Source organism: Planococcus citri, chromosome 2, assembly GCF_950023065.1.
Source record: "Planococcus citri chromosome 2, ihPlaCitr1.1, whole genome shotgun sequence".
Taxonomy (NCBI): Eukaryota; Metazoa; Arthropoda; class Insecta; order Hemiptera; family Pseudococcidae; genus Planococcus; species Planococcus citri.
Window position 1 is genome coordinate 6,937,609 of NC_088678.1, and position 24,796 is coordinate 6,962,404.

At 39.3% G+C, this 24,796-nt stretch overlaps 2 protein-coding genes across 2 annotated transcripts in view; one reads left to right on the forward strand and one right to left on the reverse strand.

Annotated features, from left to right (window-relative positions):
• LOC135834409 (uncharacterized) overlaps positions 1-24,796 on the forward strand; it is a 532,193-nt gene that overhangs the window by 104,508 nt on the left and 402,889 nt on the right. Inside the window, exon 3 of the mRNA XM_065348275.1 lies at positions 4,383-4,489. The gene's annotated coding sequence lies outside the window, so the exon portion shown is untranslated. The remainder of the gene's footprint in view (positions 1-4,382; positions 4,490-24,796) is intronic.
• LOC135833631 (rootletin-like) lies at positions 15,228-19,328 on the reverse strand. Its single transcript, XM_065347401.1, has 5 exons — positions 19,234-19,328; positions 18,534-19,141; positions 18,215-18,442; positions 17,861-18,142; positions 15,228-17,689 (listed from the first exon to the last, which is right to left on the reverse strand). Exons 1-5 carry the CDS (start codon positions 19,302-19,304, stop codon positions 15,777-15,779), a joined length of 3,102 nt encoding a protein of 1,033 aa, XP_065203473.1. The 5' UTR covers positions 19,305-19,328; the 3' UTR covers positions 15,228-15,776.

The window sequence follows — 24,796 nt, forward strand, 5'->3', positions numbered from 1 at the left end:
CGCTGATGCGGAAATGGTGGAAAACTAGGCGCCACCACCGGAAATACGAGGATATATTCGCGTAGCATCGGCGATATTCGATTAATAAAGGGTTTTAATTGGTCAATTGGAATTGTAGAGATGGAAAATGCTCGCGGCATGGTCATTTACATAATAAATGGTCACTAAACTCCGTCACCCAAGGGGACAGAAAAATAAGTTCCCATTTAAGCGACTGAGAAAAATTCCATCGCCTAAGGGACAGATTATTTTTCTCCCAGTAAAGCGACTGAAATAAATTTCTCACAGTATAGGTGGGAGGTTTTTTCGGGTATAATTTTCTCCCAGCATAAGCGACAGAAAATAAATAATTTTCTCCCAGTATAGGTGGGAGAAAATGTAAAATTTTCTCCCACTACAAAAATTTTAAAATGCTTAAAAAGTTTTAAATGCAATGCCCTTTTGAACTGTGAAATCAGTTTTGATCAAAGTATCATAGTTTTGGAGGAATGGGCTGCTCAAGTTGAGTACCTCGAGACAATGTGAAAATAATGGAAGCCTCCCCCCACCCACCCCCTGAGGGGGCTGGGACCAAACTAATTGCGGGGTTCTTACTTACTGGGTGGGTTTATATTGTAAAAAAAATTTGAGCGAAATCGAAAGACATGACTCAAAAACGTTGGTTGAGTTGACATGGAATGACCCCGAGGCAAAGGCTGCGTAATAGAAATACTTATTTGTACATACCTACCTACATATTATAAAGGTTGATAAATGCTCTTCAGGGTGCATGATATTGATTTTAAATTTTTCTTCAATTAAAAAGGGTATTCACGGGTAAGATAAGTGAAATGCTCCTGTTTCTAGATTAATGTGGGGGGGAGGGGGGACTACTCAGTGAAGTGGTTTCCAGTGAAAAATATACCTACCATTGAAATTGATAAACTAGCAAACGTGATCTGATGTCCCTCAAAACTAAAATTTCAGCCGCTCAAGTTGATTGTTCAATTTTTGGCGAATTTTTGAAGTTTCAATATCGACCATTTCTGGTGAATTTTAAAAACTGTAGAAATTAGTTCTGAATTCAGTCAGTGTGGAATCTCCAGCGCGATTTTCGATTTCTCCTAGATTCAAAATTTTTTTCCAGAAGGCGTGCAATTCAATTTGGGCATCTAAAAATCGAGTTGTGACTTATCCTCAACTGTTTAAAGAACTTATTCACATTTAGACTGATTTCCAAACGTACGTACCTCAAGTTGCATTTTTTTTTCTTTTACCAGAAAATTGATCGGAAAAAAGTTGCAAATTTTTCTGTTTTGACTTACAGGGAAACTTTTTCAATTCGCACGAATGGCTGAAAACCAACCAACCCCCCCTCCCCGATTCGAAATTCAACACTTGAACCCATTCTGCAGCTTCCAGCGTGATTTTCTATTTCTCCAGGATTTCAAAATTTTTGCAGATGCATGGAAAATTAAATCAATTGGGCAGCTGAAAATCGAGTTTTGGGTTTTGGCTTATCATCGACCTATTTGAAGGATTTACTCGTATCTATTTGAGCCAATTTCCTGAGGGACACCTTAAATGCATTTTTTTTGGCCAGAATTCTCCGCTCACCCTCCTATCATACTAAAAATATTTTGGTCACGAAAACATACTCAGGGTACATGTTCCCGGAAATCGGCTCAAATGTGGGTGATTTCTTTAAACAGGTCGTGGAAAAGTCAAATCTCGATTTTTAGCTGCTCCGAATTGATTTCAACGTATTCTGGATTTTGAAATCGCGGAGGAATCGAAAATCACGCTGGAGGGTCCAGAATAGCCTTAGATCGTGAATTTTGGTGCGAGGGAGGTGAATAATTTCAGGACTGATTTTCATAATTTTTGCAGAATAAAAAAATTCCTTTTTTTAAAAAAAGCATACTTACATTATACTTTGTCAAAAGTCGTCAATTTTGAATCTTCAAAAATTCGCCAAAAATCGAAAAATGAATTTGGGAATCTGAATTTTCGGTTATGGGGGTTTTAGACCACGTTTTCCCCAAAATTTGAGGCGAACACTTTGAGACGTTCCCTTGTTGGCTTCCCAACTTTATGGGGTATAATTTTGTAATGCTGTCTAAAAAATAAAATTTTTTGCATTTTTGAGATATTTTACCAATTTGTTGACGAACGTGTAAAAAAAATCCGCCTCCCTCCCCCTCGTGACTTTTTTTAAATTTCTGATAAAAGTTGTGACCTACGAGTATTTATCAAAAGTCCAGAAAAAAAATTGAAAAAAGTCAGAAGTTTTTTTTTGAATCTCTTGCTTGAAAACCAAAATTTTCTCAAGCTGAAAAGATTAAAATTTTTTTGAATTGTTGAAAAAAAATCAGAATTTTTTTTTCAAACGTTGATAAAAATGAGCCTAGATTACCCTATTTGTTAAAACTTCTGAAAAAAATCAAGTCGATTTCAGAATTGAGGCGTTTTTAAATTTCTGATAAAAATCCGAAATTTCTTCAAATTTTTGGCAAAAAGTCGAGGCTTTTTAGAATTTCTCGCTTAAAAAGCAAAATTTTCTCGAATTTCTGGCAAAAAAAATAGGATTAAAAACAATGTTTCTTGGCTAGAATTAAGCCTTTTATTAATTTTTGGTAAAAAATCAGGACTTCTTGAAATCTCTCGTTTGAAAATAGAGACTTTTTCGCATTTCTGGAAAAAATAAGGACTTTCTACGAACTCAAGCTGAAAAATCAAAAGTTTTTCTTTCTGACAAAAATCATGAATCATTTTAAATTCGAAAAACAATCGAGAAATTCTTGACTCTGACAAAAAACCGTGGCTACTTTGAATGTCTGGCAAGAAATCTTTGAAAACTCGACTATAAAATCTGGACTTTTTTTCATTTTATGGCAAAAAATCAGGCCTTTTCAAAATTACTGGTTAGAAAATGGAAACTATTTAAAATTTCTGGGAAAATTCAGGACTTTTTTAAGATCCTAAAAAAATTAGAATTTTTTCAAATTTTGCAAAATCCAAGACTTTTTTTAAAATTTTGACAAAAATCATGATTTTGGGCATAAAATTAAGACTTTCTTGACTCTGGCAAAATGCTGTGGCTCTTTCAAGCAAATTTCTGGCAAAAAATCAGTACTTCTTGAAATCTCTGATTAGAAAATCGAGACTTTTTTTTTGCATTTTTGGCAGAAATCAGGACTTTTTTCGAACTCAAGCTGAAAATCGAGAGTTTTTATTTCTGAAAAAAATCACGACTCTTTAAAAATCTTGAAAAACAATCAGGACTTTTTTGACTCTGGCAAAAAACCATAGCTATTTTAAATTTCTGGCAAAAAATCTTGACTTTTCTGGAAACTCGACTAAAATTTGGCCTTTTTTTCAATTTATGGGCAAAAAATCAGGATTTTTAAAAATTTCTGATTAGAAAATGGAAACTTTTTCAAAATTCTGACAAAAATCGAGCCTTTTTTGAAATCCTAAGAAAGTCAGGATTTTCTTAAATCTTGCAAAAACCGAAACTTTTTTTGAAATTTTGACAAAAGTCATGATTTTTGGTGAAAAATTGGGATTTGTTGGCAATTTTGACTAGAAAGTAGGACTTTCTATAGTAAATTTAACGCAAAAAATTGATTTGATGGGCGCTTCTGATGAATCTTTTTTGGGTTTTAACGTTCAAACCTCTATTTTCATCGCTTCATCATTAGAACATTGTTTGATTGGCTCAGAAGATTGATATTAATATTGTGTATTTGGTAGGTTTCTGAAAGCAGTCTAACTGCATTTTCTAAAGGTTTGAAGTTTTCAGCCTCCTCACCTTTCTTTTCTTCTTACCGACTCACTCACTCTCTATCCCACAAATTCAGGCCAAAATGTGGAACTTTCGAAGAGGTAAAATGTTTGAAACAAACTGCTATTCGTATTCAGCGTTTCTAAAAATCTAAACGCGCATGTCTTACGGTTTTTTCAATTTTCAAGAAATTTGAAAGACTAATGGAAGGCTGCTGGAGGGATCAAATCAAAAAAAATTAGATTTTGGCCCAAAATTCTGGGACTTGTTAACCACTAGAAGCTACAATAAGCTTATGTAATTTTTCCATATCAGTGAAATCAAATGAGATATGAACGAAAAATCATAATTTGTAATGACTAAATTTTTGAGGAGTTACAGGCTAAAAACTAAATTTGGATGGCCTAGATCCACAATAGGGGAAAACGCTCACCAGAGACGTAAAATGACACCTCAGATTCGTGTTTAGCACTGAAAAATGGACCAGTATACCAAAATTCAGCTTTCTACCTCACTTTTCCCAATGAGCCCCCTTTCCTGGACTACCAAATTATTGACAAAATCAATTAGACTGTTTATTCAAACCTAAATTTAACGCTCTGCGTGCTATTTTCAGATATTACAATGTTGATCGCCAATGAATCTACGCTCATTGTATCACCTTCAGCTCATCGAAAATTTTCCACACGCTTCAAAAATGTCTTCCAGCAAATATTTTCAGTGGTAAGTAGTGTCATTTTTTTTTTTTTTTTCATCACACGTATGTTTATGTACTTACTCCTACATGAAACAGATTATCGAGTAAAATAGACCCATACGAAATCGACATCGTCCGACGATCATGTTAAATAAACTTTTTCACCGTAAAATAGGTAGCATATCGGATACGCTGTCATTTAAATGTCACATCGAACCGTGCACATATTCACGTATAATTTTACCACACCACCAAACTATTAGCCACGTGAAAATGGTCACAGTCGTCGGATACGTTATTATAAGTATTATTAGTACACTCTTCTCGACTCTCCTCCACCCCTTTACACCTCTTTATCTGCCAGTGCCCAATTCGAGCCACGTGAAAAATCCCTACACACACTCGTATACCTCGTGGTCGACGACGATCAAGTTAATAACGAGTTAGGAAAACTCCTATTGACAGATATTTTCTTCACCCTTGTTCACGTAGTACTATGTCCGTCGAGTCGCATGGCGCATACTATACTAGTTTTTATACTATAACCCTCGTCCAGATTGCCGACAATTACCCCTTGTATGGTTGACGTTGACAATTCAATTTGCTACCCCCGTCTGGCACCATCTATATATATAGGTACTCTTGTTGCTCGTCGCGTAAATTTGGCTTGTACATATTAGTATGTATGTGTAGTATTTTAACCAGTGGTTTGAAAAGCGAACGCTGAGCAGGAGGGCAGATTCGTGTGCAGTGATTTGAAACGAATCGTATGGTTGGATTTGTGATTGTTGATGAGGTAGCTATACCTAGTAGAGATAAAGATCTTTGGAAAAGGGTTCACGCAGGAGGTTCTATATTTGCGGATCGAATTACATCGATATCGATTACATATCGCGATATTGAATGATTTTTTTTTTAGATCAGGGCAACTGGCAAATGTGTTTTAGATGAAGTGCTTGGTATAGAATTAGGATTGATTGATCACGTGTCTTTCGATTTAGCTCGACATTTTTTTCATGGGTTTCTCGCATTAGGAAAGAAGGAAAAACGTTATAATTGGCCTCCCAACTATCTTTGTGGCAGGTGGGGTGTTTTTTCAACTTTCAAAACAGCTGAAATTTCTGGTCATTTTTCCTGATTTCGAAATTCGATTAACGAACGTTTTAAATGTGACTGAAAGGAATTTCAAAAATTTTAAAAGTTCAAAGTTCAACTTTTTTGAAAAAAATCCAGGAACATACAATTTTTGTAATAAGTACCTGCTGTGTATTTAAAATAATTAATTTTTTGTCATTAGATTCGCAAAAATCATAAAGAACGAGGGAGGGGAGGGGGTTAGCAAGCCCCAAAATTTTGGCCAAAAATGTACATTTTTTATGATTTGATCCCTCCAGCAGCCCTTTACTAGTCCTTCAAGTTTCTTGAAAATTGAAAAACAAAAAACGTGTAACATGAGCGTTACTTATCTAGTTTTTAGCTTTGTTGGAGTGAAGGGAGGAGACTGCTCAATAGTCCTGGTTATCTTGCTTCAACTAACATACATACTATTGTCTTTCTAAATCGCCAAACTGCTAAAAAGTCCTACTTTTTTCGTTTGTTTCAATAAAACTGAATTTTTCTAATTTTTTTCCTTCCTGTAAAATATTTAAAATATGTACCTCTTCAAAACTCCCACATTTGCCAAAATATTACAAATAAGCACTATAAGCAGGCAAATAACTCTTCCTGTTTTCCGTTTTTTAAATTAAACACTAAAGTTTTTGATTCATTCTTTTCTGTTTTCAAAAGTTTAGATTTTTAAAAGTATTCTCGATTTTTTTTTCTTTTTTTAAAAAAAAAAAAGTATGAATAAACTTTGATCCATTTTTTGAAAAAATTTTCCTGATAAAAATCCTTCTTTTCGGCAAAATTGAAAGTAAATTCCTGAAATTTTCCTTCTTCTTTCAGAATTTCGGATTTTTTCCAATATTTTTTTGTCGGTTCTTTTAAAAAATGAAAAAAACTTTGATCTGAAAAATATCTATTAGGATAAATTTTTGATCATTCTCGTCCTATTTCCTCCCTGCCCCCCCCCCCCAATGAAAAATCTAATCATCTTAATTTTTTTCTGCCAAAAATCGTATTTTTTAAATCAAAATTAAATCCAATTTCCCTTCTTTAAATCAAATTTTGAAATTTGACTTATATTTGCCTCTTTATTCAGAATATCCGATTTTTTTTTTCAAGCTTTTTAGTTCTTTTGGGAAGTAAAAATGTTTTTGAAAAACCTCGACTTGGATCAATTTTGAGTCCTTCTCGTTCCATCTTTCAAAAATTTCAATGATATGAAAAATTTTTCTGCTAAAAATCCTAATTTGTTGCAAAAATTAAAAATTATACGAGCAATTCTGCCGTTTTCGTTTTTAGATCAAATTTTGAAAGGCTTAATAGGTATTTTCTTCTCTTATCAATTTTTTTTTCAGTTCTGTTCAAAAATACAAGAATTTGGACCAGAAGAAGTATTGACTTGAATAATAATGTCAACTCAACCGACTCCTCCCCTCCCCCTTCTCTTAGTGAAACATTTTTTTAAAAATGCACCTAAGAAAATCTTAGTTTTTGTGACAAAACTATGAGAAAGTCTTGTTTTTTTTGGTCAAAATTACAACAAAATCCTACTCTTTGAATGAAATTGCAAAAAAAAGGTCAATTTTGTTCGTAAAATTTCCAACAGACTTCAAATTTTCTGTTCATTCCATTACAAATATTTTTCTAGAATTTTTACTTTCTTCATTTTTTCTACGGCAGTTCCATTTGAAAATGTAACTCTTTTGAATTGAAAATTTTGTTTAAAATGAATTTTTATCTCTTCCTCTCACCCTCAGTGAAATATTAAAAAAAAAAATTCTCGTTAAAAATCTTGTTTCAAGCAAATTCCGAAGAAATCCAACTTTTTCGATACAATTTCTAAGTGATAAACAATAATTCCACGAAAAAGTCCTGCTTTTCTCCATTTGTTCAATCAAAATTAAAAATTAGTTATTCGTTTTTTTCTTTTCCTAGAATTTGATTCTCTTAAAAATTATTTTCTATTGTCTTTGAAAAAAAGACATTTTGGAGTGTTGAAAAATTTTAGCGTGACTGAATGTTGTTCACCCTTATAGTCCGGCATATGACAATAGGAGTAATTGCACCCCCCGCACCGCCGATCCTCCGGGACAACTTTTTTCTTAAAGGGGACATCCTAAGGAACATTTTAAAGTAAATTTGCCAAAAAAAAAGTTGGCCTTACTTACAAAATGGCGGCCATTTTGATTGACAGGTCAGCCGGAATCGCAGATTTTGCGTTTTAACATAGGACTTGCACGAACTTTTTCAAACTTTACAAAGGTAGATCGAAAAATCATGCAAAAATTTATCACCTGTCAAAATTTCAAGTGCTAAAGTGCATTTTTCGATTTTTGGTGAATTTTTGAAAATCGAATTTAGATCAAAAATGAGGGAAACAAATTAAAATTTTACCAAATTGACCAAGAAAGCTGAAATTTGGGATATACCCTATTTTCGACATGCCAAATCGATTGAGAACGGTTTCAACCCGTTTTGAGCAGTTCTGGAGCCTCCAGCAGATTTTTGAAACTCGAAATTCCCACAAAATTCCATCAAATTGGAGTTGTAAAGCTAAAATTTATTTTAAAAACTAATTTCAATACGCTACGAAGTACTGCAGGTGAATTTCAAGTCGTTTTGGATCCTCCAACGACTTTTTTAAAATTACTGGAGCCTCCAGTAGATTTTTGAAACTTGAAATTTTCGCAAAATTTCATCAAACTAAGAAGGAGAGTCGAAATTCATTCTGCAAACTAATTTCAATACGCCACGCAGTTGACTGCTGGTAAATTTCAAGTCGTTTTGGAGCCTCCAGCAACTTTTTGAAATGTTGTATGACGTTTTTTTGTAAAATTGAAATTTCCTAAAAGTAGCTGGAAGCTTCAAAATCATTTGAAACCACCATGTAGTCTGCGAAGTAAATTTCAGCTTGCCAACTCTATTTGATAAATTAATGTTGGGGAAATTTGAAGTTTCAAAAATCTATTGGAGGCTCCAGTAATTTTCAAAAAAATCACTGGAGACCCTAAAATGACTTGAACCCACCTGATGTCGTCTTCAGAGGGTGTTAAAATTGGAGTGTAGAGTAAATTTCAGCTTTCCATCTCCATTTGGTGAAATTTTGTAAAAATTTAAACCTTCAAAAATCTGCTGGAGGCTCCAGTAATTTTCACAAAAAGTCGCTGGAGGCCCTAAAATTACTTGAACCCACCTGAAGTCGTCTTCAAGGGTGTTAAAATTGGAGTGTAGAATAGATTTCAGCTTTCCATCTCCATTTGATGAAATTTTGGGGAAATTTTAAGTTTCGAAAATCTACTGGAGGCTCCAGTAATTTTCAAAAAAGTCGCTGGAGGCCCTAAAATTACCTGAACCCACTTGAAGTCGTCTTCAGAGGGTGTTAAAATTGGAGTGTAGAGTAAATTTCAGCTTTCCATCTCCATTTGATGAAATTTTGTGAAAATTTAAAGTTTCGAAAATCTACTGGAGGCTCCAGTAATTTTAAAAAAGTCGTTGGAGGATCCAAAACGACTTGAAATTCACCTGCAGTACTTCGTAGCGTATTGAAATTAGTTTTTAAAATAAATTTTAGCTTTACAACTCCAATTTGATGGAATTTTGTGGGAATTTCGAGTTTCAAAAATCTGCTGGAGGCTCCAGAACTGCTCAAAACGGGTGGAAACCGTTTTCAATCGATTTGGCATGTCGAAAATAGGGTATATCCCAAATTTCAGCTTTCTTGGTCAATTTGGTAAAATTTTAATTTGTTTCCCTCATTTTTGATCTAAATTCGATTTTCAAAAATTCACCAAAAATCGAAAAATGCACTTTAGCACTTGAAATTTTGACAGGTGATAAATTTTTGCATGATCTTTCGATCTACCTTTGTAAAGTTTGAAAAAGTTCGTGCAAGTCCTATGTTAAAACGCAAAATCTGCGATTCCGGCTGACCTGTCAATCAAAATGGCCGCCATTTTGTAACTAAGGCCAACTTTTTTTTTTGGCAAGTTTGCTTTAAAATGTTCCTTAGGATGTCCCCTTTAAGAAAAAAGTTGTCCCGGAGGATCGGCGGGGGGGGGGTGCTATTACTCCTATTGTCATATGCCGGACTATTACCCCTCCTTTTTGGCGAAACATTCGAGAAAATCACCTGATAAAAATCAGACGATTTTTTCATAAAAACTATCGCAGAAAGTTCTATTTGCATTTTTTTGATACAATTGCCAAGAAGTCTAGTTTTTAAAATTCCTTCAATCAAACGTTGAATTGAAATTTTCACTTCAGATGATTAACCAAATTACTGAATAAGCCTGTGTCCTCCTCTGCCCCCTCATTCTCCTTCTCTTTCTCCTCCTCCTCCTCCCTCCACCCCTCCTTTTCCTTCTCTACTCTCCGACATTTTGAGGCTTCAATTTCAATACTGTTTCAGTAGACTTTTCGAACTTACGATAGATTTATTACACACGATATCACGCGGGCCAAAAAACCACCACGAACCAGCCACCATAATATTAAACAAACTTAGGTTAACTCTAAATGACCACGTCCAATTACACGCACATGACAGTGACAAAAAAATGAATAAATTTCTATACCACTTCCCCTTCCTAATGGTCTCTGTCTGTCTCTCTCTCTTTGCCTCGGTAGTCAAGTTGAATTAAACAATATTCCATCCTAGATTATTACCTCTTGATAAAAAAAATTAAAATATAACTAGAACGACCATTTTGAATAGCCATCTGTCCACATTAGATTAGTTATTTTTTTCACCATCATGCACGCTGGTTAGGTCATACCATATACGAAGCCAAAATATGCGAGTGAGTCGTCGTAGAGTTAGTCAACCTACGGGTACCTATGCATACGAATATACTCGTACAAGTCAGACATGATTTAAAATTCCGTGTACAAGGTACCTAAACCTATCGTGCAGCTCGAAAAGTTGTTTCGAGTTCGATATCATTTCAGAATCGAATTAAGGGTTACTCGTATTCGTACTTGTACTCGTATAAATGCGAAAGGGGTAAACGCTGCGGCGCGCATTCAACCAGTGGTGAAAAAAATTCATCCTCTTATCGTACTCGCTCATCGACTCGTAAATAATAAACACATGGCGTGAATCAACAAAATAATATCCATGGTCGAAACGCGAAATGTTTTGAAACGAACTGAAAAAAAACGACAACAACAACGCAGCCATAGCGAAAGAGGTTTTCTTAATCATTGGCACGAAACCTGGAGAAGACTTTTTCCATCGTAAAATCATAATAATATATTTTTAGTACACCTACGAATATTTTATTATACAAGGTGTCCCATCTTCACGCAGAAAGGTGCCAAAAGGAGAGTTGTGAGGAGGTGTTTCACTCCCCACATCCCCAAACAGATAAATTTAGGACATCCTGTATAAATATGTTTATTTTGCCAACAATTTTCGTACATTTTGAAAAAAGTTTTTCAAAACGAGTTCCAATTGTGATTCGTTTTCCGTTCGAATTGCTCTTAATTTTAGCAGTAAAACTGCCATTTGTAGTAAGTTTTCATCCAATAATAAGAAATCATTAATTACGCCATAATCTGCAGCCCGGAACGATGATACGATTACGTCCAAGTCGTAGAACCAAATTCGCTGTACGAAAGCATTAAGAAGTATAAGGGTGCTTTGGAGAGTGAGAATAAAAAGTCGAAGGTATAAAATATTATAATATTACGACGTTATCTATGGTGGTACAGCAGTAAAAAAGAAATTCGTAGTCGGCGAAAATCTGAAAATCAACGGGGGTTGAAAAAAAAATTTTACTGGATGAAAAAAAGTTTTTAATGAAAATTAAATAGGTATAGTCGCAAATATGAAAATTTTTTCTCATTTGGAAAATTTTCAATATCAAAGGTTAGGTCGATGAGGTGCCGAGGGCTGGGAACAATTCTCTGTGGCGCGTAAATCCTTTGAACATTTGTTACGTAGGTACTGGGTAAGCATGAAAAATCGCTTCATTCCGCTAAAAATTGGATTTAGCGACGACGAAGAGGAACAGGAACAGCACAGCAGCAACGATGGTAGTAGTAGGTATCGTTTACATCTGACGATTAAGTTAATTACACGACATACAGTGAAAAAGAGGGTCGCCTCGTTTAAAGATAGACGCGACCGGATTTAGGACCTTTATAATCTCGTTGTAGCGTATGATTCGCTTGTATGTATATACCTGCAAAATGATGCTGAGCCTGCTCTGAGCTGCGTTTTGCACGTTCATGCAAAAGGTCTAAATCGATTATTTTTAAATAATTAAGGAAAAATAGCTAGCATATCGCGCCAAATTCCGTCCGCTAATTTATCCGTTTATAGGATCAGATTACCGGTAATTTTGAAAAATAACCAAATTGGATTAGGCGAGCGCGATTTATAATGTCTGCTGCGCCAAACTGGCCGCACGATGTTTAACCCGAGTATAGGTACCTGCTACACCTCTCTATACCTATGCCCATTAATAATGCAATAAAACCGCTATAAAAGCGATGTCCTCTTGTTTGACCCCCTTTCGTTGCGACCCACGATGGACTAGCTATTTTGAAGGTAATTTTTTTCTCGCCTGGCTTCGGTTTGATTCGAATTGAAGGAGGGGACTGAGGGGGACTGGAGGAGTGAGATAAAACTTGAGATTTTTTTACTCGTAGTTTGCAAAGATGAAAAACTTTAAAAAATTTGTAACGTGTTATTTTTTTTAGAAAAGAATGGGACTTATTATTCATATCAAATCAGACAGATTTGGGATTTGGGTTCTTCCAACCTATTTTTTTATATTTTTTTTTTGCGATTCTCTTCATATACCTAATGCACAACTTTGGAGTTTAATTGCTTAAGTCTGCTGCAATCTTGGTAAAATCTGTTCGCAGCGTTTCAAAGGTTATTGAATTTTTCCAAATGTTTCAATTTTTGGGTGGACATGAGACTCAAAATTAATTCAATCCAAAATTTTTTAGCTCAAAAAGCTACTAAGTTGAGGAGCCCGCATAAGGATTTATTGCACCCCCCCCCCCCGTCTATCCACCGGGACAACTTTTTTCTGAAAGCAGGAGGGTCCTGAGGAACATTTCTAGCCCTTGTTCTAAAAAAAAAGTGACCCTATGTACAAAATGGCGGCCATTTTGATTGACAGGTCAGCCGAATTCGCAGATTTTGCGTTGCAACATGAGACTTGCACGAAATTTTTCAAACCGTACAAAGGTAGATCGAAAGATGAGATAAAAATTTATCACCTGTCAAAATTTTAAGTGCTAAAGTGCCTTTTTCGATTTTTGGTGAATTTTTGAAAATCAAATTTAGGCCAAAAACGTGTGAAAAAATCAAAATTTTACCATTGACTCAAAAAGCTGAAATTTGAAATATACCCTATTTTTGACACGCCAAATCGATTGGAAACTGTTTCAAACCGTTTTGAGCAGTTCTGGAGCCTCCAGCAGATTTTTGGAACTCGAAAATTTCCCGAAATTTCATCAAATGGAGATGGAAAGTCAAAATTCATTTTGCGAATTACTTTCAATACGCTACAAAGTTGGCTGCAGGTGAATTTCAAGTCGTTTTGGAACCTCCAGCGACTTTTCGAAAATTACTGGAGTCTCCACCAGATTTTTGAAACTTGAGATTCCCACAAAATTTCATCAAATTGAGTTGGAAAGTCAAAATTTACTCTGCCACTAATATCTTTTGAAGCCTCCAGCAACTTTTTGAAAATTGAAATTTCCTCAAAATTTCATCAAATTGAGTTGGAAAGTCGAAATTTACCCTGCAACTAATATCTTTTGAAGTCTCCAGCAACTTTTTGAAAATTACTGGAGCCTCCAGTACATTTTTGAAACTTGAAATTTCCCCAAAATTTCATCAAATTGAGTTGGAAAGTCGACATTTACCCTGCAACTAATATCTTTTGAAGCCTCCAGCAACTTTTTGAAAATTCCTGGAGTCTCCAGTAGATTTTGTGTTAGGGTAAAACAGAGGGTTCTTATGGTTTAGGGGAAAAGTCTTACTTATGCCACCTGGTACCTTAACCCTAAAACAACCCAGTTCGTATAGAACACTGAACCCGCAAGGTATGAATACCTATCTCAGTCTACCCAACTACTACTCTCCACAGCTCGTCGTAAATCAATGATCAACACAAATACATACGTTTCACCATATATTTATATCTCTCATTTGATGTACAGTGAATAAGAACGTTGCTACGATAACTATTCAATACCATTCGTTTACACGAAAGATTCTGCTGGTAATAAAGGCGTTTCCTAACAGACAGAGTTGGCATAAGCCAGCGTTAAACTTATTACTACTCTTTATGAAGATGGTTAGAAAACTGCAAGGCGGCTCGCTTCGGCAATCTCGGCCGTCGTCTCCACTGAACCAGTACACCAGATGGCGCTGTACCGGTTGCAGTGTTGCCGCCTGCCTGGGCATCAAATTACCACTGTAGAGTGGTAACATGGAGTCCCAAGTACCCTCTACATAATGCCCCGGCTGGGTATAGCTCGGGGGCCCGTCTGGATACGCAGCCTAAAAGAGGCCTACTCAGCGTCTCGTAGAGTACTTGGGCTCCCCCTGCCCCGCCTCGTAGTACAGATGTGGCCTACTCGTCCTAAGACCCTATCAGACCCTATCTGGCTACTCGTGCAGAATCTTATAACAATACGCGAACTTAAGATTAACATATCTAAACATGTTTACATGAAATCATAATCTAATTACATTACTATGTTAACCTTAATTCTACACCATCCTTGGATTGGAATCTTGTCTGGAGCTCTGGATTGCTTCATTAATCTGAACTGGAACCTGTGACACTACTCAGGTGAGCTTCTCACTAATCTTGCTCTTTTTCTGCTTTATGTTTCAGATTCTCGCTGGAATTCTTCTTACTGGAGCCAGACTCAGGTAACTACTCATATCTCTACTCATAATTTACCTCAGAGTGCTAACTCTTTATTTTCACAGATGCTGGCACTCGACACGTCTGGACCAGTTTAAACGTCTCAATTCCAGCTGCTCACATGACTACCTCAAGCTATTCACGATCATTTCAAGTTACTCATGAGATTGCTCCGATCTACTCATCGATACCTACCACGGGACGTAATATTTTTACTTCTTTATTGCTCAAATTAAAGAAAAACTTTGTACTTTGTTCTTCGTTTTTCTTTTCACAGGTACCTCTGAGGTGTTTTCGAGCTACTCAAGATCGTTATTCCAATACTCAACTTCTCGAATGGTGATACTCGCAACAAATAAAAACACCGTCTATTCCAACACGTAAGTTTTTATTTTATTTATCACAGCAGATTTAATTTCACCTCGTATGTTTGGCTACTCTATGATCTTAATTAATTCCAAAAAACAATACACAAAAAAAACATTGCTACTCATTTGCCTGCACAAATTCACACAAAAATTCACACTTATTTACATTTCGGCATACTCTACTTATTAGCACGCCTCAAAATTCAATAAACAAAACTTCATCTTTTAATTTGGCAAATGGTAGAAACAAAAAACAACAAAACAATAGTATAAACAACAAATACCAAAAAAAACTGCTCTACTCGAAAAATTCTCTTTTCCTCGAGGAGCTTACTCGTAACAAATTACAACAGAAAATAAACAACGATAAAAAAAATTTGAGACCACGATCGAGAAAAAAAAATAAAAGTACAACATCAGAGGAAAAAAAAATTTACAATTTTTGGAACTACTTTCGTTCACTACTCGTAATACTGCGACGAATCGCGCGTGAGACAAATTTTACCTCGAGACAACAAAACTAAGTAGACAGAGGCGACTCTTCGAAAAATTTTCACCGCATTTTAGCGTGCTTCTCTGCCATCATTCTGGTTCTGTTCGTTCTGAGGGTTTTGTCTTTCTTCCTCCGCCTCCAACCGCATTCGCTCGCGTCTCTCCGCCAGCCTGCCACGACCTCGTCCAAATCCGGCCAATCCAGGTGCTCGTGGTATAGCCACCTGTAACTGTCTTCCTTCTTGTGCCGGCTGCTGGCGACTCGGTCCAGCTTGCGGCTGCTGCGGCGGCTCAGGCATCTGTCGGTTCACCTCGTTGACCAACTGCGCGGCTCGCTCGGGCAGTAATTGACGATCGGCGCCAGGAAGGTGTCTCATCTGTCGCTGCACTCTTTCGATCAGCTCTCTCTCGTGTACTTCTCGTTCCAGCTGCTCGCGGACATTCCTTCATTCATGTGCCGCCAAGGCTGCCCGGTCTTGCCTCAACATCTCCTCGATACGTTGAAGTTGGTTTGCTTGGAGCTGCTCCACCGGACGCGGCGGATCCTGCTCCCGCGGAAACTGACCGTACCCCCATCTCCGCTCGACCGTTGCGTATTCAAATATCCTGACTAACGCCTCCGACGCTTGGTGCTCGTTCAAATACGGCGTCTCACCACGGAACGTCGCTGGAGGGCATCTCTCGATCGTTTCTTCTAATGCCTCCATATATACGTATCTACCATCGAACTCTGCTCTCGTCGGTCCTTGCCGTAGAAAATCCCGTATTCGGACGCGTATTTCCGGGCAGTGCGGCCACGTCAGCGGAGGCACCATCAAAATGTGTCGCGTACCCCGCCGATGCATCGCGCGCCAAAGTTCGAGGATTCTCTCGGTTACAATTTCGAACGTCTGCGACTCCATGCAAAACTGCCCCGCCGACATCACCACTCGCTGCGGCGCCCGCTGGACCAAGCTTCGTAGGTTTCTGCACATGGTGGTAGTTGGAATTCGTGAGCCCGCGAGCGGGTGCACACTCCACGCTCGCCTCGCCGCTACGTTTTGGTAGATCACCTCACTTACCACCGCATGCGCGAGAGCATCTCCGATGACGACGAACGAGTTTATTACGTAATACGTAGCGCCTCCACGGTATACTCGGCCCAGAATCCAAGCCCCGCCGTCTCTCTGATAATACAAGTCATCTCGTACCGTTAACTCATTGTTGATCAAAATTCCTCGGCTCTGCATCGACTGTTGAATCGTGTCGCGCGTGACCGGGAAAAACATACCTCGAACGTATCTCTCACCGCGCGGCTCGTACCGAAACTCGGCCATCAGCCATACTGGCGCTGGTGGCGGCGGGCAATTTTCCAGCGGCTCGAAATAATCTTCTATTGGTCCGAGATCCATTCTTCCTTCACGTACTCTAGCGGCTTCTCGGTCGTGATGTCGCAACGCTATTTCCATGTTTCGTCTAAACTCGCGCTCTCGTTCTTGAAAGGCGCGCTGCGCCCGTTCGCCCGGCGTTAACTGCGCTAGACCAGGCTGCTGGTCCTGTAGAACTCGCTCTGGGCTCAGGGGCGGCGGCTGCTCAGGTGCCGGTACGTTCGGTAACGGTGGTCTTGATTCGGGCTGCTCCTCGAATTTACTCGCATCTGCCGCAAGCTCGAGCGTCTCTTGACTAGATTGGGTGACTTCACCTTCCTCTACCGATTTCGACTCGCTTCGCGTCTGGCTACGAGTCTTCACTCCTTCAGGCGGTATTTCCGGCGTCTCGTCTCTCGCTACTGGGAGTTTACGCTTTACCGCCGGTTTCGTCGTCGCCGGTTTACGTTTTGTCGCCGGTTTCTTTTTTGTCGACGTAACCTTTTTCTTCTTCGGCGACGCTTTATTCTTTGAAGTTGACTTGCGTTTCGTCGCTGCTCGCTTTCTTGACGACTTCGACTTTCTAGACTTCTTCGATGGCGTTGACTCGGACGAATCTGAATCCGACTCGCTGGACGAGCTCCTCGATGACGACCGCTTCTTTTCGATCGACTCAACGCCGCTTACTCTCGATCCACGCGAACTACTCGATACATCCGTCTTTTTTGACGAGGAATCACCCGTGCTCGTGTCGCGCCTCCGTGACTCGCTCGTGCTTCGCTGCGATCGACTCGCTGAATCGGACGCCGGAGTATTCGGCGTGGCGTACCGCGGCTGTTGTTGCTGCGTCGTAATCGGCGTGCGCTCTTGATCTTTCACCCGCGCCTCGAGTATCGATTTTTTGACTACGTTTTCGGAATCTTGAGGCGTCTCAGTCTTTACCGTTGACGTTTCGCTGTATGAGTCGAGTATCCCTTGAATTCTTTCTTTAAGGTCTCCACGCGCTGCTCTTTCTAAACAGATTTTTAGCGAAGCATAAATAACCGAATCAGGTATAACATCCTCTAGCTTAGGGCTTTTTGGCGAAGAGCTCTCTTTAGACGACTCTGTACTCGTTCTTTTACGTGACTCTCTTTTCGCACGCTCATCGTCAGGTCGAGGGCTTTCACCGTCGTTACTCTTACCGTCCGTCTCGATTCCGTCCAGGTTTACGTCTGGTGTGTTCGGGACCGAAGACCGCTTCTCTTTCGACGTCGATGGTTTCTCTTCGGTCTTTTGAGGCTTCTCAACTACCGCTTTCGCCGCCGGTTTCGTAGTTTCTTTCTTTTGCAGCGACTTCCTCGCTTCTAAGCGAGCTCGTTCCGCCTCGTCGTTGACTACATCGAACACGTCATCATAGCTAATTTCGAGCTGCTCGAGACGTCTATTGAGTTCAATCATCCTTTGCATCGTCGGCTGCTCGATACCTAAAAAAGAAATACCCAGCGTGATATATCGACTACTCATATTTTGCGACTCAGCGTTACTCAAACTCATACCTGTCAATGACGGTAGCACGCTAATTCCATCGAGGACCTCCGATAATCTAACTTCTTTGTCCAACGCCTCTCTGTCGATGTCGATTAAAACCATCATCCGTGCACTGTCGACCTGCGTGAATACTCTTTGTCGGTCTATCGCTTGCAGCGCCTCGTCGAAGTTCATGTTATTTTCTTCGATTTTCTCCGTAAACTGCCGGTAGCGCCGGTCGCGTTCTTCTCGGTTCACTATTGAAACAAAAGACACGAAAAAATGAACGTAAATAATCTACTCATCGCGACCGCATTCACGTATGCGCTACTCAAATTTTACACTTACGTCTGTCTAGCGATGACTCAAAACCACGTCTCTCCGCCTCGGCTGCAAAAGCCTCCTCAGAGAGTTCCTCGACTGACCAATCTCTTGGACCTTGACTCGCGAGCAACAGCGCATCGTTCTGTACCACCAACGTTGCAGCTCTTTGCTGTACCTCTGCTAATTCCGCCTTGAGCTGCTCTATTTCGGTTTTTGCGCAGTTTAACTCAACTCGAATTTGCTCGGCTTCAGCACGCGGCGACTCTCTCGACGACTGAATCAGCGACTCGTTTTGCTCAATCAGCAAAGTGTTTTGCCGCATTTCTTTTATTAACCGCTCGCGCAAGGAATCCTTTTCTTCTTCCGCGCACTTCGATACCTCGGTAGTACCGCCGCGTAATTTCCGCCACGTCTCGGGATCGACTCTGCCATTTTTCCGGCAGCCATTAACGAAGCAATCACACGGTAACTCTGCTTTCTTTTTCTTCAGGCACTTTTTGTGAAACTGGTGCCCACACGAGACCGCGAACGCCGTCGTATTCGATTTTTTCTTTTTCGGCCCTTCACCGATCGGCTTACCACATATCTGACACCGAAAAATTCTATAATGTGTGGCTTCCGTCTCCGAATCGCTAAACATAATACAAAACGACCAAAATTTTACTACTCAATTCTCACCCGTGTATTTCTACTTTGTTTTTAAATAGGTACTCAAAATCTTTACCTTTCAGAATCGCTACTCTCGTCGGTATCATCCCAATCAGGTTGCTGCGGCTTATCGCCTTTCATCGCCATCTTCTCAAGTCAAAAAATAGCTGCGAACAGTTGAACAAGTATAGGTAAGTTTTCTTCTCACGAAAAATGCACCAAGTTAGCTACTCGAAAACTAATACATGTATATGTCTACTACGCTACTCATAATTCTAAATATCGTGCTCGTAATATTCCAACTCAACTCACCTATTTTTCAGCGTCAAAAAAAAACTTCGTCACACGAATCGACTTCAATTACAACGTCGAATTCTTCAGCTGAAACAGGCAATCGAGACAAGTTACTACCTGAGCAGTTCACTTTCAACATGATTACAAAAAAGCTACTCGACGTGGCACGAAACACATTGGCTTATGCTAAGTTCTACTCACCTTTTTTCCAGCGTCAATAATTCTCATCAAACGATCAAAAAATAACACTCCGTCCAATAATCAGCTGAAACAGGTGACCAAATGAAATTAACACCAATCTCTCTCGTATTACACCTCGCTACTCAACATGCACATTTATGGTAACGTATTATTGTTAAAAAGCTACTCAATCATTTCTCTTACCTTTCCAGTAAAAGCTTCGTCCAACCAAAGTCGCAATTACTAATCGAGAAAAACTTTCTGGCAACTCAAAGGAATTTCCAACCTCAACTTTCACCACGTTGCTGCTCGTTTTGTTCTTTTAGCTACGCAAAAAATACATTACATTACAATTCACGAGCACCGAGCTTATTATTTACACACGTGGTTACTTTATTTCAACCTACCAAGCACACGCGACGAGAGCTTCTCGATTTTTGAAATTTCCACGATTTTCGGCTAACTACGCACCCCAGATGTACGAAACACAATACTTCTCGGCTATGAACATAGAAAATCACGTATTAATATTATTTAAATTTGACTTACTCATATTTCGGCAAGAATATTTCTGCTACAAAATTTTCCAACACCAAACATGCACGAAGCTGCTCATTTCGCGAAAAATCACCGTAATTCAAAATTCCTTACCTTAATCGAACCGCAAATACGATCACGAACACGAAAAATTACTTTTTATACACCACCGATCGCAATTTACCGTAATAATTGCCAAAAAATCACGAAAAAAATTCACATTTCAACAATCAAGCACATTTCGACATATTTCACAACTCAACGCAAAACACAATAGCCAAACCATCTGCCTTTTCATTCGATCGAAATATTTTTCTTATCATTTGGTTGCCTGTTACCATGCAACCGGCTCATTGTACTCGGCTCGTAACCACCCCCCGCCTACTCTCTTACGCGCAAAACGACTCTTTGCTTCGTTGCAGTGGTACGAGGGGAGCCGTTCCTTTTCGTTCTCGTTGCGTTCGGTTTACCTCTACCCCGCGCCTACTCGCTAGTACGCATAAATGCTTGCTGCTCGTAATAGCACGGTGCGGAGAGCCGTTCTCGCTTCGTTCTCGTTGTGCGGCGTGTCTAACCACCCCCCGCCTACTCGCTTACAGTACTCTTTTCCTATAGCTCGTAGGCTGCTCGGGTAAAAACACTCTCGCTTTCGTTCGCCCAATTCTTATGTAATAAACCGATTAAAACATTTGCACGAGTAATTTTTGAATAAAATAAATTGTTTACAGGTTAAAAAAAAATTTTACAGGTTTTGACACTGCAGAGCAATGTCTGGAACTCCAGCTACTCAATCAACAACTCTACCTCACAATATCATCGTAATTTAAATACAGCTCGACGAAATTTATCCGGTGATGCGACTCCAATTTTTCTAACGCAATAAAATTAGCTGTTTTCTTTTTTCGTCTTTTCATGCTCGTTGGAGGTACGTAATCAGGATCAGCTGATCCTGGTGGCGTCTCACCTGGCTTTAAAATTTTCGTACGCTTTCTCTCTTTATCTTTCTTTTTCGCATTTTCAATAATTTCTCCAGCTTTTTTACTCAAATTAACAGCTTTTTTTATACAGTCTTCGATTTTTTCATTCTCTTTATCATCCAACTTGCGTCTCGCATGTTTTTTGAGTCTCTGAAATTCCTGCAGTTTCTTACTTTTATTTTTCTCAACTTCTTCGAGTTCTTTTTTACGCATTTCTCTAGCCAGTAGCCTAGCTGCTCTTTCCGCGACCTGATCATGTATTTTAAGGTCAGTGACCTCTTCTTCGACCTCTTCCTCAATTTCTGACTTCTCGATTTCCTTCGGCGTTACTTTTTCTCTTATTTTCTCAATTAGGGGCCTATTATCGGTTTTTGACTGTAACTTAGGGTCATTTTTGAGCTTCTCTTGTTGTTCTAAACTCAAATAGATCGTCATTTGTCTGGCATTTACGATTTGTTCATCAGACTCATTAGCGATGCTTCTCACTCGGTACGCGTTATCACCAACGTGTTTCATGACCATGTAAGGTCCAAAACGCTTGGGAAACAGCTTTCTCGAGACCCCTTTGTCGTAGGAGCTCTGCCGGTGCTCTGTGAGCATAACTAGTTCCCCCTCCTCGTAACAAATGGGGTCACCCTTAAGTTTGTAAAATGCTACTTCGTCTCTGGATCTCTGTAGCTTTCTTCTCTCCCTAATGTACGAAATTAACGCCTGCTGCTCAGTCATTTCATCAACTCGTAGGTCTACTAATTCTTGGGTATACACCGCCTTACGTGCAAGCTTATCAGCTGCATGATTATTACGATCAAAGCTTCTCGCGGGGGTGTGCTTTAATTCAAACTTCTCAAATTTTTCTTTCAGTTCTAAAATTTCTTGAAAAATTTCGCGGTGCACAACTGGTTTTCGACTCGCATTCTTCCAGCTGTTGATTTTCCACTTCTCGACGTTATAATTAATCGCGGTTGTTAAATAGCACGAATCAGAAAAAATTTTCGCGCGTCTCGCACCTAACTTAAGCAACACCTTCATAGCTTTACTCAGAGCTACCGCCTCAGCTAAATTGTTGGTATTTCGGTACCTAGGGTGGTCAATCCTCTCAGAAATGTTGAACTCTCCGTTAGGAGTCCAAGCCACCCCTATACCTGCGATGGCATCACTGGAGCCATTATTGGAGCAAGCTCCATCTACAGCAGCCCAATAATAACCATCTTCGTCTCTTATCAGGTTTGAGAGCTCAATGGGTTTTTCCATGAGCGTCTCGCTAGTCACAGATTTAGGATTCTTTTCTAACATATCCTGCTGCAACTTCTTGAGCAGGTATTTCGAATTTAACTTAGCCAACTTGGTTGGCATGTTGGCAGAGAACTCATCTTCGATGCCCCATACCTCATTCGGTTTTATGCCATACTCAGTAGGGGTGTTGTTTATCTCCGACTCAATTTTCTTAACATGTACATGCCAACTGTGGTGAGTATACTCATCATTCTCCGGCTCATTGTTCAGTTTTGCTCGTAATCTATCACCAATTATGCGCATCGTGCGCTCAACCAGTGATGACTGCGGATTGTACGTCGTCGTATGGCCTACTTTTACGCCATTAGCTTTGAGCATCTCATTCCAGCTTTCGCTTCTAAACTGAGTGCCATTGTCCGTGATCACTTTACGAACTTTATGACCGAGCTTCTCGATATCTTCTAGTACTAACTCCATAGCGTGCACAACTGTCTCAGCTGGAATCGACTCCAATGGAATTATCCAAACTTTGCCAGTAAAAACGCACTTAGCTACAAACATGTACTTTGGTTCTCCTTGCTCATTCGCGATTGGTCCACATAGGTCCGCCGAGATGACGTCCGCTATGTTGAACGCCTCAATTTGAGAAAATTGCAAGCGCTTCTTCTCGCTATAGCCTTTGGTTTTTCGACAAGTAATGCACTCACTTGTAATAATCCGTGTAGTTTTTACGATGTTTGGCGAGTAGTAAAGTCTCTTAAATACTGCCTCCAATTTGTGAGCTCCAATATGACCATACATCTCATGCAGGTATACAATGGTATCCCTGAATAACTCGTCAGGCATCACTGGAATTCTCGAGCCATCTTTGAACTTTCTGTAGAGCAACTCTTTATCCTTCTCTTTGATCACTGCATACTTCGCCTGAATTCTTCTCTTCGACTCTAACTGCTTTGCAGTCATATCAAGCTCAAGAGCGTTCAGTTTGCGCACAATCTTTGTACACATCCTATCACGACTCTGGAAGATGTCCAAGCGTCTCAAGTGATCCAAGATCTCATCTTTGACCAACTCTACGAATGATACGTTTAACGGTATCATGTTGGACCAATTTGTATCGTAAATTGTCAACTCAGGCGCCTGAATTCCATACCATTGACCACGTACTTTGTGTTTCAAATCGTACGTGAGATCGTAACAATTCAACTCTGTTATCCAGCCAGCCGCCTTTCTATGCACCTTAGCCAGAGTTGTAAACTTGTGCACGACTGACTGGAGGTCTGCTCTCACATGGATGCGTCTCCCATGAAGCCACAACTGCAGCTTATTTATTACTCGAACCAAAGCATACATTTCGCGCTCAATTAACGTGTAATTTTGTTGGTGTTGTTTAAACGCGCTACTCACGAACATTACAATTTTATCTTCTCCTTTGATGTTTTGATACAAAACACCATTGATCGAATGCTCAGTGGAGACTGTGTCCAAGTACATGTCTTCTCCATCTACCGGTGTCATAAGCTCAAATTCTTTGGTAAACTCCTCAGTTAATTTGTCTACCGCCTCTTCTTGAGCGGTGCCCCATATAAATGGTACACCTTTTCGAGTTAAGTCATAAAGAGGCCTCACTATGTCTTGGTAATTAGGAATGAAGCGACTATAAATACCAGTTAAGCCAATCAATGCCAACACTTCTCGTACATTTCTTAATTTTACTTTACCAGTTCTAACGTTTGTTTTCTTTTTCAAATACTCCAAGTAACCTTCAATTTTCTTTTTTTGTTTTTTTATGCTTCTCGTTGAAATGTTGAAGCCAAGATGGTCCGTGGAGCTTGCAAAGAACTTACACTTGTTGGCATTCAGTCTCAATCCATTATCACGCAAGATGCCAAATATATAAATCATCAACTTCAGCATCTCGCGAAAGGTGAGTGACCTCAGTAGCAAATCATCTACGTATTTTGTCACTCCCTCCATATCCGGTATAATTAAATTAATAACTTTTACAAATTCCGCAGACGATATCTTCAGACCGTATGGCAACCTAATCATTTGATATACTCGGCCATCGACCTTGAAACCACAATATTTGCGCGACTCTGGGTGCAACACAAGCTGCCAAAAGGCTGTAGTAAAATCCAACGTTGTGAAAAAACGAGCGTCTCCATCCGAGGTAATAATTCTGTCTAGGAGGCCCGCCTCATTATAATTAATCTGTAGTATAGGATTTAACTCTACTGGGTTTAAACAAAGTCTAACGCTACCGTCCTTCTTCTCGTTAGGCACCAAAGGGTTAATGTAAGTTGTGTCAGACGGCTCTGCTACTTCCTGCTCGATCATATCAGCTAATGCACGCCTAACTTTTTCTAACTGCTTGTTTGAAGGTGTATACTTTGGGCCTACGAAGTTTGGAATTTT